The 17,178-nt window shown below is 47.8% G+C and overlaps 1 protein-coding gene across 1 annotated transcript in view; it reads right to left on the reverse strand.

Moving 5' to 3' along the window:
- Positions 1-17: 17 nt before the first annotated feature.
- Positions 18-17,178, reverse strand: part of DOC2B (double C2 domain beta) — a 123,882-nt gene continuing 106,721 nt past the window's right edge. The window contains exons 7-9 of the mRNA XM_083480064.1: positions 6,992-7,073; positions 4,949-5,045; positions 18-3,755 (exon numbers count right to left, since the gene is read on the reverse strand). Of these exons, the coding sequence (XP_083336190.1) occupies positions 3,619-3,755; positions 4,949-5,045; positions 6,992-7,073 (316 nt within the window). The 3' untranslated portion in view covers positions 18-3,618. The remainder of the gene's footprint in view (positions 3,756-4,948; positions 5,046-6,991; positions 7,074-17,178) is intronic.

Genomic DNA, 17,178 nt, shown 5'->3' on the forward strand with positions numbered 1-17,178 from the left:
TCATTCAACTTCCAAAATGAAACTTTTCCATCATTTTTTTTTTATTATTCATTTGCGGTTCTATTTATAAAGATTAAACAAATCTGACCAAAAAGTACATATAGTAATACTGAAATACAAAATTGATCTGTGGGGAAGCAGCCCAGAGGACATGTTTCTGCGGCCAACTCACTGTAGCAAAACATTGGTATCAAACATCTAACAAGTCTTTTGCATGACAACCACTAACTTGACATGCAGTAGTTTTTGTTTTAAATATATATATATATATATTTATATATACCGTATAATATATATTTTAATTTACATATGTACAGAGTCCAGGTAAAAAAAGGCTTTTGATAGAAAACGAAAAGGATCATGTACCCACGGAAATCAGCAGGAAGGTGTGTGTGATCATATTGAGACACTGAAAACAGCTTATCTTTGAGATTATTATTTTTTTTAAAAAGGCATACAACTTGGCTGTTCCATGGGCCTCTTTACAAGTGATGTTGTTTCTGTACCTAGGAAAAATATTCTGTGGAGGGAAGTTATTCGGCACGCCATCACCATAGAAGTGTGGTGGAAATATTTATTTTGCCCTATGTGGAAGAGTCACGTTGATGATGCAGACAGTGCGAAAACGTCCCTGAAAGCCTGGGTGTGTGTATGTGAAAATGCTTTCTTTTGTTTAAACGGGACTGCGATGCAAAGTCTACAACAGGCAGCTGTCTGCAAATACCCCTTTTCTGCTTTTTCCCACCGGCAATAAGCAACGATGGGAAAACACACGAGAGGTATCTGAATGTGCCTCTGAAACGCTTTCTCCAAACAGCTCATCGATTCAAAGTGCCAGATATTGCCTTTTCAAGTGCTTTCTGGAACACAACAGAAAATGATCTCCGCAGAACCACCTGATGAAAATTGGCCACAATTTTGTTCACTGTCCGCTAAAAGAGCTTGAGGCTGAAAATGACTCCGTGAATGGTGATTTCCTGGATATGGCAGTTATTAAAGCCTTGTTTGTGGCTGGGGAGGCGGAGAAGCCATTTTTAATGGAAGAATCCAGCTGATTGCAGAAAACATCTTTCCTTGTGCAAAATGAAATATACCTAGTTGGGTAACAAGTGCAGGACAGAGGTGTTAAGGAAAATTGGCAAGGCTTCCCCTGGAATACAAAATGTTGCAGAGAGATTTTGTCTGCAATCAGCACTTGGCTTCTTTCTCCTCCAGTATGATCCACAAACAACAGTAGTTTTAAACCATGATGGCAGGAAGTGATTTTTGCACTTCCTGTTTCCAAAGTACATGAGTCTTGCCCATGGGAGCGACATCTGAAAAGCATAGGTTTTTGTGGATTAGTATCCAAATAACTTCTTACAAATGGTGCTAAATCAGTAAACTAATCTCCCAGGATCTATAAAGGCATTGGGTTGTCTCCAACTATCTACTCAGTGTAGGACCATTGAATTGAGTAGACCTACAGTAGCTGTGATTTCAATGGACCTACTCTGAGCAGGACTAGGGATGACTGGGTCTGTTAATTTCTGTTTCTCTTTCTTGCAGTCTTTGCTTCTCCAGATTTCTGCATCAGTTTGCAATTTATTTGTTTTTTTTAAAAAAGTCTGCAGGAAAATTCACCAGCATCTTAGTGCAAATTCCTCCCTAACATACATGTTTTTGTATGCAATTTTGCCTGATAAACACATTTTATAACTTATTTTCACTAACATATGCGGTGCTGTGCACGCATTTTCCTAATATACATATTATTTGATTGGAGAACTGCGCTGTGAAATTCAGAGAACTGTGAATTTCGAAGGACAGCTGCATTTCAGTTTGCATATTGTTTTTGAAAGCACAGATCAGAGAGAATCTCTGTAAAATTTGAATGGAACCGAATTTCTCCTCCGTCCCTAATTATGACTACCTTTGGATACAAGCCATGAGATATGAGTTTGATGGTCTTCTGCAATGACTTCACATGAAAAACAACTCAGAACCTACTCACCCCCCAAAAAGACCTTTGCACTTGAAAGAAATCATAAAACTGATACAGAGAATAAATCTATTCTCTCTTAACTAGAGAGTCTATAGTGTGCTAACAGAAGAATAATTCCTTTTTTTTAATAAGCCCAGCAGACCCGGTTTTTTAACATGTATTGACACTTATGGAAGTCAGTGCTGGTCTTTGAATTCAGCTGCAGGCTGGACTTCCCAGCTGGGATGAAAACCCTTTGCGGACTCCGAGCTACAGAAGGGTCTACCCTAAACTTCTGTCTTGCAAAAGACTCTGGTGAATTGCTGAGAGAGTGTGTGTTGTTTGATGCCAGAGAACTGTGGTAGCCAAACAAGGAAGGCTTCCAGTTTCTCAGGTGTGTTAGCTGCACAAAAAGTCAGGCCTCTGATCTCCCTGCTTGGATAATTCTCTGAAAACCAGCGAGAAGCCTTTGGCAATTCTTCAGCGGCCTCTCTCGTTTTCTCTTAACAGGGAAGAGGCCGAGGAAGATGAGGGTTCAAGAAGGTAGCGGTCGCCTCAGGTGAGTGACACAGCCCTTTGTGTTGTGGGTTGACCGTTTATGTTTTGAGCAGATTGTCAAACACAGCGGCATGGAAGCTGCAGCCCTCGAGACGTTGCGCTCCAACTCCCAGAGCATCTGCTTATCGGGGAGATGTCCCCTAGGTTCAATCCCCAATGATAGGGCTGGGGAAAAAGACTCCCTGTAGGAAACCCCCAGAAAGCTCCTGCCAGTCCGTGCAGACAATACTGAGCTGAATGGACCAACAGTCTGGGTATAAGGCAGCCTCCTACATTTTTAGGTCCCAGCATGGCCAGTGGTCTGGGGAGCGATGGGAGCTGGAACCCAAAAGCATCTTGAGGGCCACAGCTTCTTCACCGCTTATCTAGCAGGACAGCTGAAATACTTCAGAGCAAAATTGAAAACTAACCACCCTCTGCCCACCCCCCCCATCCCCAGTCTCCCGCACATACACACCAAGGACAGACAACAGCTAGAGATGTCACCGAGTATCTCTTAATTCGGAGATTCAACAAAACACTTTGCATCAGTTACATATTACAAAAAAAAACCAAATGAAAAGAGGAAGAGGGGAAACCCCTAACCCATGTATCTATGTATCTATATTACTATATATTTGTGCATTCATGTTGCCACTGTGTTCACAAGGCAGCAAGGACTGAATCCAGAATATCAAAGAAGTCACAGATCTAATGCATGCAGCCCTCTGGACCACCCCACCCCCCAAACACACACACACACACGCACACACACACACACAGAGAGAGAGAGAGAGAGAAAACCAACTTGCTGCAAGAGTAAATTCAAGGCATCCCAGAGAAATCTGTAGGACTGAAGCTTGCAAACAACAGGAAATAAGTTGTTGTGGGTTGTTTTTTGTGGTTTTTTAAGGGGGGGCGTGTAGCAGTGTCAAATAGTTCCCTGCAAATTGGCTGTAGCTGGGACCTTCCAAGCAAGGCCCGCCCCCTCTCAATCCTTGCCGACATGGGATCCCTCCCATGGCATGAAGTAAACAGGAAATCCGAAGGCAGCCGTTGTTTCTTGGCCAGGGTTGTGTGCTATGCTCTTCCCAGGTATCCGGGGTGTGTCTGTGAGGTCAATCGCTGAGGAGGGCCCCCGGCAGCTCGTTTGTGAGCGTGTGCCAGTGCTCAATCTTCTTATCCTTGTTTTTTAAGCAGTCAAACCAGTGCTTCAGGCGCTCCCCTTTGGCATTGATCCCAAGCACCACGCCACCTGAGGGAGACAAATGAGAGACAAATGGGCAGGCAGAGCCTGGTGGCTGTTTATGCATCCCTGCCCCCTCCCCAAAAAAGGGTTCAATACAAAATTTGGATTTGCATCACGGTGTTGTAAGAATTTGAAGGTCCCCATTGTCTCTTTCCTCACAAATCCTGTCTTAAGGGCACATTCAAGATATGAACAGGGTGTGAGCCTGTGACCTGTGATCTAGATTCAGGAATTCAGTAGTTATAATAACAAAAGAGGGGCCAAAACCCAGATAATACAATCAGGTAACTTGCCAGACAGGAGATAAACAACGCACTCGGATTTCTGTTGTAGACCGCCTTTTCTGTGATATAGGTATGATGTATTGGGAGAGGTGGTCCTGAGCTACTACACCCCTTCTGTGGTGTATGTACGATGTTTCTGTGGGTGGTCTGGAGTTGGAGGGTGGGCAAATCACCCAAATCATGGTTTACCCCTGTAGTCTTCTAAAAACTGTGTGTATATTGGCTGTGGCTTCCTCTTTCAAGGAGGAAGGAGATAGCTCAGAGTATGAGACTCTTAATCTCAGGGTTGTGGGTTCGAGTCCCATGTTGGGGCTCCTGAACTGCAGATTCCTACACTGCTGGGGTTGGTCTAGATGATTCTCGTGGTCCCTTCCAATTCTGCAATTCTGCAAATGGGGAAGCAGACCAAATTCTCACCTCCTGGACTAAGAACATGGAACCAAGACATAATTATTCTTCAGTTTTTGTACTTCTCCAAGTTTTGCAACATAGATTCTTGGCTCAGAAGAACTGCACCAGAATGCGTTGCAAAATATGAATTTCAGGGGGCCAATGCGGGTATTGAAATAAACTCTGTATTCAACATACTATTTTGTGATCAGATACATACAAGTATGTATTGAAATACAAATTTTTGTATGGATATTTTTTGGTATGGATTTTTTTTTAAATTACAGATTAATATGGAAATGGGATGGAAGAGGTTTAAGAATAAACACAGGTGAAATTGTCACGCACTGGGAAATTAAATTGACAAGAGCTGAGCCCTCTATCCCTCGTGGGAAGATATTTAGTGGGAATCTGTGCAATCTGCTGTAAAGGTCATGCTGAATCCAGGTGACATTTAACAGTCCAGTGCCTTGACAATTAAACTATCAAAGCTTTGCAGGCCTCCCTTGGGAACCTCAGACTCACCAATAAAGTCGTTTGATTTGCCAATGTCATAGTCCCACACTGTCACCTCTAAGGTCTTCTTCGCCAAGTCACCGTGCTTAATCTCGTAGCAAAATTCCTGCAGCGGAAAGGGAATAAACTTGTATTCAGGATGTGTTTCCAAACTTCTCACTCCAATCGTCCAGCACTCTTTCAATGAACCAGAGCTGCAAACTTGGTGGTGCACTGGAGAAATTGCAGTTTGCAGGGGTTGCTGGTTGGTGCCAATTGGGGCTGATAGTGCAAAAGTCTGGGAGCCCAAACAGGAGGCGGCACCAGAGTGCTGGGGACTTTTTAGTTTAGAGACAAGGTGAGTAAGAGTCAACCTGACAGAAGTTTCTAAAATTACGCATGGAATTGAAAAAGTGGATAATTTTATTTTATTTTTCTATCCTTCGTAATGCTAGAACTTGGGAACACCCAATGAAGCTGAATGTTGGAAGAATCAGGGCACAGAATAGACAGTCCTCTTCATGCAGCACATAGTTAATCTGTGGAACTCCCTCCCACAAGGAGGTAGTGATGACCACCAACCTAAGTGGCTTTAAAAGAGGATCAGACAAATTCATGGAGGAGAAGGCTATTGCTGCCTACTAGCCACGGTGGCTCTGCTCTGCTGCCACGGTCAGAGGCAGCAATCCTTCTGAATACCAGTTGCTGGAAACCACAGGAGGGGAAAGTTCTCTTGTGCTTGAATCCTGCTTGTGGGTTTCCCATAGGGGCATCTGGCTGGTGTGATAGGAATTTTGAGGTCTTAGATATATGTGAAATGTTGATAAGTGTACCAACCAAGCACGTACATAGATCAGCACAGGAAGACCGACCTGGAACCATTTTTGATTTCCAAACCTCAAATATTTCTCTGCAAGGTCAGAGTGGGAAACCTCCCCATTGCTTCTTTCCTCACAAATCCTGTCTTAAGGGCACATTTAAGATATGAATAGGGTGTGAGCCTGTGACCTGGCCCAGGAACTAAGTATTTATCATTACAAAAGGATGGCCAGGCTCCTCAGGCAATCCAGTCAAGTGACCATTAAACAGGTAACCTGTGTCAGACGAGATAAACAAGTCACTCAGATTTCTGCTGTGGGCCGCCTTTTCTGTGATGTATGTATGATGTATGGAGGGGTGGCCTTGAGCTCCAGGGCAGGGAATTCAAAATGTCTATCTAAGGCCTTGCGCGCCATTGTTCCGGGTTCCTCCTCCCTCCTGCGTGTGGTGAGTGAGGACCCTGTTGCAACAGATCAATAAAGATCAGGCTTACTAGCTGCTACTCAATATTCTCTGGTTGGCCTTGTTATTCTCTCCTACCAACAGGGAACCTACGTAAGGGCTCTATATGGGCTCTTGGATACCCCATAAGGGGGAAAAGGGCAGATTTTTGTTTACAACACTGGCCACTGTGAGAACAGGATGCTGGCCATTGGTCTGACGCAGCAGTCTCCTCTTATGTTCTTAAGGTCAGTGTCAAGCAAGGGCCAACTCATTTTCACTTGGTGCCCATTTTCCTATCTGCTAAGTAGGAGGAATCTGACATGCAGTGCCAACCCTCTGGACTGGTTTTAAGTGGAAATGCATGCAGATGGGTATTGGCTGAGAGCAGATATGGGTTGGTGGGGCAGTGCCCCCTTCACCCTGATGGAGAAATGGTGGCCCTCCAGATGGTGTTGGACTCCAACTCCCAGCAGCCAGCACGGCCAATGGCCAGGGATTATGGGTGTTGTAGTCTAGTGGCATCTGAAGGGCTGCCAGTGTTCCATACCCCCATACCCCTGGAAGAAATAAAATATGTGGAGCCTGGCATTTTGCTTGTTGCTAAGCTCACCACAGCAGCACTCCAGACCTGATTCCTTCACCGCTTCAAGACTAGGGATGGGATGTCCTCAGTCTGAAACTTTGGAGACCAAAGTGTTGAGCTGGATGGACCAATGGTCAGAGTGTGTCACCCTCCTACATCCCTCCATCTAGGGCCCTTTCCATCTCCCATAGACCTGTAACAAACACCTGAAACCACAGCGACTTTACCTCATTGAATTCAGGGTTGAGTGTTTTCTTCTTCACCGCCGTCTTGTGTTTGGATTTCTTGTCTTCGTCCGGTTTCAAGTACCTGCAAGTGAAACCACACGCCGACGTATATTCTAGCCGTTATCCACATTGCAGGTTAAATAAAAATTGGCAACATGCATAAACAGAGCATACACAGACACACACACACAAAATCTAGGGCTGGGCGATATCCACTTTTCAACATTGCAATTGTTCTAAGAATTCTAAGGTCCCAAATATAAAATAAACGTTCATAAATGTACAAGGCAAACCCCTACGTAAGTATATAAACCACGTGTCTGAAATAGTACAGGAGAGCAATCCTGAAGCCATTTTGACTCTCCCAAACCATTTTGAGTCTCCCAAATTGACATCAACTATTTCTCTGCAAGGAAAGCCTCTCCATTGTCTTTTGCTTACCTGTCTTACCGGTGACCTGGATTCAGGAATTAAAATATTTACCATCACAAAAAAATGCCCAGGCTGCCCAGGTAAAGCAATTAGTGACAGGATTTCTGCTGGAGGCCGCCTCCTTCTGTGAGGTATGTATGATGTTTTGGGGGGTGATCTTGAGCTACAGGGTGGGCAATTTCAAAAGTGTATAATAAGGGCTTGCACACCTTGGTTTTGGGTTCCTCCTCCCTCCTGCGTGTGGTGAGTGGGGACCCTGTTGCAACAGTTTTAATAAAGATCAGGCTTACTAGCTGCTTTGCTTCTCAATATTCTCTGGCTGGCCTCTGTTATTTTCTCCTACCGATAGGGAACCCACTTAAGGACTCTATACAGGGTCTGGAATACCCCATAAGGGAAAAGGAGCAGTCCCCCCCCCCCATAACATGATGCATAACCAGCTAAACATCCTGATATCGTGGTGCATTGTTCTTCCTGCTCCAGCACCCAGAGTGCAGAGGAATGAATGAGCAGCCTTGGCCCCAGTCTTGGCGGGAGCAACAGCAATTTTATCCCAGAGCCCCAGGGCCGATGGAGCTGGTTTCTCCCTCCAGAAGCAGAGGAATTCAGGAGTAACAGCGGTTTCACCTGCAATATACCGCTGGGTAAAGGCACCATTGAGGATGCGGGTGGCGCTGTGGGTTAAACCACAGAGCCTAGGACTTGTCGATTTTAAGGTCGGCGGTTCGAATCCCCGCGACAGGGTAAGCTCCTGTTGCTCGGTCCCTGCTCCTGCCAACCTAGCAGTTCGAAAGCATGCCAAAGTGCAAGTAGATAAATAGGTACCGCTCTGGTGGGAAGGGAAACGGCGTTTCCCTGTGCTGCTCTGGTTCGCCAGAAGCGGCTTAGTCATGCTGGCCACATGACCCGGAAGCTGTACGCCGGCTCCCTTGGCCAATAAAGCGAGATGAGCGCCGCAACCCCAGAGTTGGCCACGACTGGGCCTAATGGTCAGGGGTCCCTTTACCTTAAAGGCACCATTGCACTCTGGCCCTCAAACTGGTCCTGGGCGATGTATTGACACATCACCCAGGCCTAGTACAATCAGAAATTGTTAACAGAAATAACTGAAAAACTCCAAATGGTGCCATCTGAAGGCGCTTTCTCCACCTCGCCTAACGGCGGGGCCAGGTGCCAGAGCTGGAGGGTGGGTGGGAATTAGGTTACTTTGGAGAATAAGCAGATGTCTCTGAGAGGCACTTAACAAGCAAAGATTTGGATTAGGCGGGGAGAGAGGGGAGAACGGGTGATGGTTTTTCATCCATGAAACCTAATTAGGAGTATCAAAGCAGGAGGGGTGTTGTGTACGGAAAGTGTGTGTGTGTGTGTGTGTGTGTGTGTGTGTGTGTCTGCGTGTCTGCTGCACAACGTACAGACCTCAAGGCCTGGCCTGGATCATTTCAAGGAAGAGATCCTGAGCTGTCAGCCAGTTGGCCGAGGCCTTCGGAGTTACAGCCACAAGGATATCTCCATGGCTGTAAAACAGGGCAGGGTTGGAGTTCCTGGCCAGAACAGGCCTCAGGACTCTTCTCACACCACACTCCTCCTCAGGCCACGCCCCTCAACCCAGGCCATGCCCCTAACTGGCCCTGCTTCACATCCTTCTTGAGTGTCTTTGCCTGGATGGAAAAACATCCTTGAACTCTGATCTTTGCTTGTCTGGAGGGAGGACAGACGTTCTTTGCATGCAGAAACTAGCCTACTGTTGTGATAAGAATTTAAAGGTCTTCTTCTTGTTGTTGTTTAGTCGTTTAGTCGTGTCCGACTCTTTGTGACCCCATGGACACCAGGCACTCCTGTCTTCCACTGCCACAGTTTGGTCAAACTCATGCTGGTAGCTTCGAGAACACTGTCCCACCATCTTGTCCTCTGTTGTCCCCTTCTCCTTGTGCCCTCCGTCTTTCCCAACATCAGGGTCTTTTCCAGGGAGTCTTCTCTTCTCATGAGGTGGACAAAGTCTTGGAGCCTCAGCTTCAGGATCTGTCCTTCCAGTGAGCACTCAGGGCTGAGTTCCTTCAGAATGGAGAAGTTTGATCTTCTTGCAGTCCATGGGACTCTCAAGAGTCTCCTCCAGCACCATAATTCAAAAGCATCCATTCTTCGGCGACCAGCCTTCTTTATGGTCCAGCTCTCACTACTGGGAAAACCATAGCTTTAACTATACTGACCTTAGATATGTATTAAATGTTCATAAATTTACCAACCAAGCACGTAGATACATCAGCACAGGAAGACCGACCTGAAACCATTTTTGATTCCCAAACTGACCAAATGTTTTCTCTGCAATGAGGGAGGGGATCAGGGAGTCTTCCCATTGTCTCAGGAATTGAGTAATCAGCATTTTAATGGGTGACAGACTATCAGGAAAGGCAATCAGATAACCTGGCAGACAGGAAAAACAACATTCAAATTTCTGTTTTAGACCACCTTTTCTGTGATGTTGGTATGTGTGGGGTGGTCTTGGGTTACACCCCTTCTGTGATGTGTGTATGATGTATGGAGGGGTGGTCTTGAGCTCCAGGGAAGGCAATTTAAAATGTCTATATAAGGGAGGCACACCTTTGTTCTGGGTCCTCCTCCTTTCCTGCGTGTGAAGGGAGCACCCTGTTGCAACAGTTTTAATAAAGATCAGGCTTACTAGCTGCTTTGCTTCTCAATATTCTCTGGTTGGCCTCTGTTATTTTCTCCTACCAATAGGGAACCTACGTAAGGACTCTATATGGGCTCTTGGATACCCCATAAGGGAAAAGGGCAGATTTTGTTTACAACACTGTACAAAAGCCGCATTTAACTCCATTGAACTTTTGCCTCTCGGCCCTTCGGAGGTTGCCCAGAAGGAAATGCGGCCCCCAGGCTGGATTCCCCCCCCCCCACGCCTGCTTTACAGGGGACGTAGTAAGTTTTCTTTTACCAGATCAGGCTAGCTGGCCAGTATTGCCTACTCTGGCAGGCAGCTGCTTGCCAGGGTCTCAGCTGTGGAGATGCCAGCAGGGATTGAGCCTGGGACCTTCTACATGCCAAGCAAGTGTTCTGAAATGGGCCCAGCACCTCTCCTTGCTGTGAGGGTCCGGTGGTTTTGGAGAGAGACCTGTTTGAAAGGTTTCTGCATTTGCTGCTCAGGCGGCAAAGTTCATCCTGCCTGAAAATACAGAAATGTCAGAAGACCCACAGCCAGGCTGGGATCTGTGAGCAGAAAGAGCCGCTGCCAGTCGGGGTAGGAAGTACTGAGCTAGACGATTAAATCATGAGATGAGAATCATGAGGACTAGAATCTTGCTTCATTTTTTGGGAGAAAGGCCACAGTGGGGGAGCAACTGTTTCACAGGCCGCAGGTCCGGGCTTCAATCCCAGGCATCTCCAGGGAGGGCTGGGGAAAGAGTCCTTGCCTGAAAAACTGGAGAGCCTCTGCTGGTCAGCACAGTCTATCAGGTTGCAAGTAGCCAGATCAGGCTATCCTGATCAACCTTGTAGTACCAGATTCTGCCTCTCCTTGGCGCTGCGTTCACGCCCCGCTCCAACAATCAGTCCTAAACTTACTTTCTCTCCAAAGCATAGCTGTCAACTTACAGATTTGAAAATAAGGGACCAGCAGTCTCGAAAATAAGGGATCAGCAGCCAAAATAAGAGATCAACAATTACTTTCATGAAATACATATTTTTTTGCGTGCAAATGGCTTTAGATACCTATTAGGTCCATAAATTACCATATAACACATATTCAACACAAAAAAGCAGCAACAATTTGTTATTGACAAAGGACAGCTGGACATAGAAAGGGCCCCATTACCTTCAGTAGCTTATTTAAGGGACATCATCAATAAGGGACAGCAGCAGGACATGATGCTGGGATAAGGGACTGTCCCGCCAAATAAGGGACGCTTGACAGCTATGCTCCAAAGACGCATTTCTAAAGCTATTCTTAGAGTGCTTCCTTTAGTCAGGAAATGCAGAAGCCGGGAGAGATAACTAGGTTTTCTTCAGCATCCTGTGAACTGGCCACCTTGAGTCAATGCTGGTCTTTGAATTCAGCTGCAGGCTGGACTTCCCAGCTGGGATGAAAACCCTTTGTGGACTCCGAGCTGCAGAAGGATCTGCCCTAAACTTCTGTCTTGCAAAAGACTCTGGTGAGTTGCTGAGAGTGTGTTGTTTGATGCCAGAGTACTGAAGTAGCCAAACAAAGAATGCTTCCAGTTTCTCAGGTGTGTTAGCTGCACAAAAAGTCAGAGCAATCAGAGGTTCTGGAGCAATCGGAGGTTCTAGTGAAGAGGATCTGCCTCTGATCCTCCCTGCTTGGATAATTCTCTGGAAACCAGTGGTAATTCTTCAAAACAGCCTCTCTCATTTTCTCTTAACAGGGAAGAGGCCGAGGAAGAAGGGAGTTAAAGAAGGTAGCGGTCGCCTCAGGTGAGTGACACAGCCCTTTGCGTTGCGTGTTGACCTTTTATGTTTTGAACAGATTATCGAACACAGCGGCATGGAAGCTTTGGCCCTCAAGACGCTGAGTTCCAGCTCACAGAGCATCTGCTTATCGTGGAGACGTCCCCCATGCTCCATCCCCAATGATAGGGCTGGGGGAAAAGACTCCCTGCCTGAAACCTCGGAGCTACTGCCGACCAGTGTAGGCAACCCTGACCTAGATGGAGCAATGGTCTGGGTCTGTATTAAGGCAGCTTCCTAGGGAAATGAGTTTGATGAAAATCGGCTTTCTGCTACATGTCCTTTTCTATTAAAAAAGAGAATTGTGCAAAGATAACTGGAAAAAAAAAGGTTTGTGAGGATGACAGTGTGGCTGGTCCCAGGCAGATGGCTGCGTCGCTCAACAAGGCAGCGAGTGTTTATGAATCTTGGCAGAAAAGCGAGACCTTGATAGTGAGGTGGGATCACACCCCGAGAAAGAGGGAGGGAGGGCAACCAAATGTGTGAGCTTGATGGCAGGGATCCATGGACACCTTCCCTTTGCGGAAAGGCAGCTGGAGCCTCTTAGTTCAAGGTGGGGGGAGACAGCGCAGGAGGACGGGCCTTTATCAAAGAAGGCCTCTCCTCCTCCCAGAGGGCAGGGGTTGTGAGCGGGAGCAGCTTCCCGCTGGGGGGCAGGGAGGCGTGCTCATCTCCCTTCTCCTGATTGCTTCTGCTGCCACGGCCAGGTCTTCCAGCCAACCAATAGGGCCAGCTGGTGGGCGGGGCTGGCTGCATTTAAACAGCCGGGGCAGCGCTCAGCTCCCAGTCTGATACTGCTTTCTTCGGATCTCCCGCCCTCCCTCCCTCTTAGGTCAGCTTCTTTTTGCGTATTGACCTTGCTATGGACTTCAGTTAGTTGCCTTGGTTGCCCAAGGGGCCAGGTAGGACAAATTTGGCAAATTGGCACCAGCCTCTTGGTTTTTCGCCTACCTCGTAGCAATTCGTCACAATTTTCTGGTATTGGCAGTTAGGCATTGGAATATGTGTTCTGTGTTGGAGGAGTGGATATGGGCCATCATCTACCCCTCCTCTTTTGGGTATTCCGTTAAAGCAATCCGGCGGCCATGGATCCTGTCCGATGCCCTGCTGGTGGCTAGGGCCATGGCACGACCCCGGTGATGTCACGGGGGAGCTTCCAGTTGTATTTGCATCAACAGGCTCCTCCCATTGGTTGTTAACCCTGATATGACTCTGGGCTGTGAGGGGTGGTGTCTTGTATTCCTGTTTCATCCAGTGCCTAAGCCAATACTACTCACATGCTGTAACCAATAAAAGTTGTGGCCTAATTTTGCCTATTTGCCACTCTGGAAATTGTAGCTCGTTGAGGGTAGTGAAAGTCTCCTAACGACGCTCTGAACCCTTAACAAACTACAAACTTCCCAGGAATCTTTGGGGGGTGCCATGACTGTTTAGAGTACTATGAAAAGTGCTAAAAAGTATAGTGCAGATGGGGCCCAAAAGATGGCTTCCTTGTCCCAACTGAGCCTCCCTTGGGCATCGAGACCTTGCTGAGCTCTTGTGCGTTACAGTGGTACCTCTGGTTGCGAACAGGATCCGTTCCGGAGGCCCATTTGCAACATGAGCAGAACATCGCAACCCGTGTCTGCGCGGGTTGTGATTCACTACTTCTGCGCATGACGTCATTTTGCGCGTCTGCGCATGCATGAGCGGCGAAACCCAGAAGTAACCCTTTCTGGTATTTCTGGGTCGCTGCGGGACACAACCTGACAAAGCTCAACCTGAAGCAAACGTAACATGAGGTATGACTGTACTGTATCCTTGACTTGTCCTTCGATCCTGACACCCGGCTTGTTCTTCGGTCCTAGCCAGCAGTGCAGTGGCAAATTCAAAAGTGCTGGATCCCTACATGATAGCCACAGCCACACGCCCCGCTAGGATCACACAATAATCTCATAAACAATAATAATTAGGGGTGCCAAATCAACAACTGTACGATGCACATACAGGAGCAAATGATTTGTGGAGTGCTCCGATACCTTCTTTAGGAGTGACTTGAGCTGTGTTTTCTGCACGGTTCCATTGCGCCTAACAAAACTTGCGTTCCACATTCTCTTGAAATTGAATCCCCTTGTCTTTTCAATGTTCCAAAATGCTGGGGCAGAAGTACAACTCGACACATCAGTATTTTTCCTATTTCCGGAGGGACTCTAGGAGCCTGTCCTCAGTGCCTGACTCACATCCTTTGACTGATTGGCCCCAGCCAGTAAACAAAGACTTCTTCCCAGTGGCTAAAAAGCTCCCCTTTCGTGCCAGTTGGGCGGTTCTAGGATGCTGGAGACAGCCTCCCTGCTGCAAAAATAGTAATGGGCCTTTGACCCGCCCTCCCCACGGGCCCCAGACAGCCACACCTCTGGTCCTAACTACAGACCCTGCGGTGTCCATCCGTCCATCCTCTGCTCTGGCCATCATGCAAATTGCTGACTCAGCCACTTTGCACCCTGAACTGTGACTCAGCTCAGCTTCCCAGAAAAGATTCCGAATCTAATTACCACTTCCTCCTCCCTCGGAGCAGCCATGGAGATAATTACCCATCAGCCACACGGATGGAACAGATGGACTGCTTCTGGCAGAGTAGCTCAGGTGAGAGGAGCAGCAAAGCCTTCTGCACTATTATTTTTCGGGACAAATCAGCCTAATTACAGACACTTGCAGACGCAGAAGCTCAGGGCTGGGAAGAAATGATGGGCAGAGCGGCAAGACCCAACTTTGAATCCCTAAATGGCCACAAAGCTCTCCGGCGGAGGCAGGGGACCCTAGGCTAATTGCTATCTCCTAGCCTGCCCTAGGGAAGCAGGTGGCGCTGTGGGTTAAACCACAGAGCCTAGGACTTGCCGATCAGAAGGTTGGCGGTTCAAATTCCTGTGATGGGGTGAGCTCCTATTGCTCGGTCTCTGCTCCTGCCAACCTAGCAGTTCGGAAGCACGTCAAAGTGCAAGTAGATAAATAGGTACCGCTCCGGCGGGAAGGTAAACGGCGTTTCCGTGCGCTGCTCTGGTTTGCCAGAAGCGGCTTAGTCATGCTAGCCACATGACCCGGAAGCTGTACGCTGGCTCCCTCGGCCAATAAAGTGAGATGAGCACCACAGCCCCAGATTCGGCCACGACTGGACCTAATGGTCAGGGGTCCCTTTACCTTTACCTTAGCCTGCCCTACCTCACAGGGTGGTCGTGGGGAGGAAACTGGCGGGGGGAGCAGAGTGGGAGAGATCCTGCAAGGTACTCCTCAGAGCACATATGGTGTACTTTTTCTAGCTTGAAGGTGGCACTTTCTTGTAAGGAAGCTTCCAAGGTGGGGCAAGGTGGTTCAGAGACCCAGACCTTGTGGGTGGGGTATAGAGTGGGGCCAGCGAATGACGTGACTTATAGAGAGGGGGCATGGCCCGGGGAGAGTCTTGGGGGCCAGATAGAGGGCTGGATTCAGCTAGAGGTTCCCCACTCTGCCTTAGAGCTGTTCCACCAGGCCTTTGGCCAAGGCACAGTCTGACCCCCTCCTTTGGTAATCCTCACAGAACTCTAGCCCAATGGTTGCCATTAATTTGATTTTGAATTGATTTTAAAATGAATTGATTTTAGAATGTTGTGTTACTTTTATTGTTGTTAGCCGCTCTGAGCCCAGCTTCGGCTGGGGAGGGCGGGATATAAATAAAATTTTATTATTTATTTTATTTTTAGAAGAGGGGTGAGATCTTAGAAGAGCTGGAAGGGACGACAGGGGTCATCTAGCGCAACCCACTGCAACGCAGGATAAAAAGTAGATTGCAATGACATAATGGCAAGTCTTTTTCCAGCCCTGGCCTCTGTGTAGAGTGTGAAGCTAAAGGGACCTCCTCCTTCTCCTCTCCAAAAGCTATGAACTGGTCTCCCCCAACCCACATTATCCCATTTTGGGATTGGGGAAGGAACCTTCTACACCTCCAAAGAATTCTAGTGAAATCATGGGGGGTTCTGTTTGGACTTAGTTTACACGTGTCGGGGTTGGTCTAGATGCCCTCTAGGGGTCCCACTTTCCACTCCCTATGATTCCTAGAAGCAAGCTTGGCCCACGATCCTCGTGCGGTAAATATGATCTCCAGATTAGGCCGATGAAGTGGTGGCAGTCGGGATGGGGGGAAATCGGCACTCCTCAGGAAAGGCAAACTGCAGCTGCTGCCTCGTTTGCATATCTTAATGAGATCAATTAATTTCGGCAAGGCAGGGCAAACAGACGGGGTGGGGTGGGGAGGGAGAGGAAGGAAGGAAGCAGCAAAGAGAGGAGAGAAAACAAGGAAAGAAAGATTGGCAATCTTGGGGGGAAAGGTTCAAGTGGCTGCCATTCCACCACCATCCGGTAGTGGTCACCGTTCTCCCACGGCTGAACACCCCAGAATGGCTGTGTGTCAGGGATGGAGAAGCGAGAGCCTGCAGATATCGCTGGACTCCAACTCCCAGCATCCCTGGTCACCAGCTATGCTGTCCGCTGGGGCTGAGGAGGAGTTTGGATTTGATAACCCACTTTATCACTACCCAAAGGAGTCTCAAAGTGGCTAACATTCTCCTTTTCCTTCCTCCCCCACAACAAACACTCTGTGAGTGGGGCTGAGAGACTTCAGAGAAGTGTGACTAGCCCAAGGTCACCCAGCAGCTGCATGTGGAGGAGCGGAGACGCGAACCCGGTTCCCCAGATTACGAGTCTACCGCTCTTAACCACTACACCACACTGGCTGATGGGAGCTGGAGACCAGCAACAGCTGGAGGGCCACAGGTTCCGCTATGTTGTTGTTGTTTAGTCGTTTAGTCGTGTCCGACTCTTCGTGACTCCCTGGACCAAAGCACGCCAGGCACTCCTGTCTTCCACTGCCTCCCGCAGTTTGGTCAAACTCCTGCTGGTAGCTTCGAGAACACTGTCCAGCCATCTCGTCCTCTGTCGTCCCCTTCTCCTTGTGCCCTCCATCTTTCCCAACATCAGGGTCTTTTCCAGGGAGTCTTCTCTTCTCATGAGGTGGCCAAAGTATTGGAGCCTCAGCTTCAGGATCTGTCCTTCCAGTGAGCACTCAGGGCTGATTTCCTTCAGAATGGAGAGGTTTGATCTTCTTGCAGTCCGTGGGACTCTCAAGAGTTTCCTCCAGCACCATAATTCAAAAGCATCAATTCTTTGGCAATCAGCCTTCTTTATGGTCCAGCTCTCACTTCCATACATCACTACTGGTAAAAACCATAGCTAAATCTTCATAAGTTTACCAACCAAGCACGTACATAGAT

Source organism: Podarcis liolepis (genome assembly GCF_965112155.1).
Source record: "Podarcis liolepis genome assembly, chromosome: 16".
NCBI classification, from domain to species: Eukaryota; Metazoa; Chordata; class Lepidosauria; order Squamata; family Lacertidae; genus Podarcis; species Podarcis liolepis.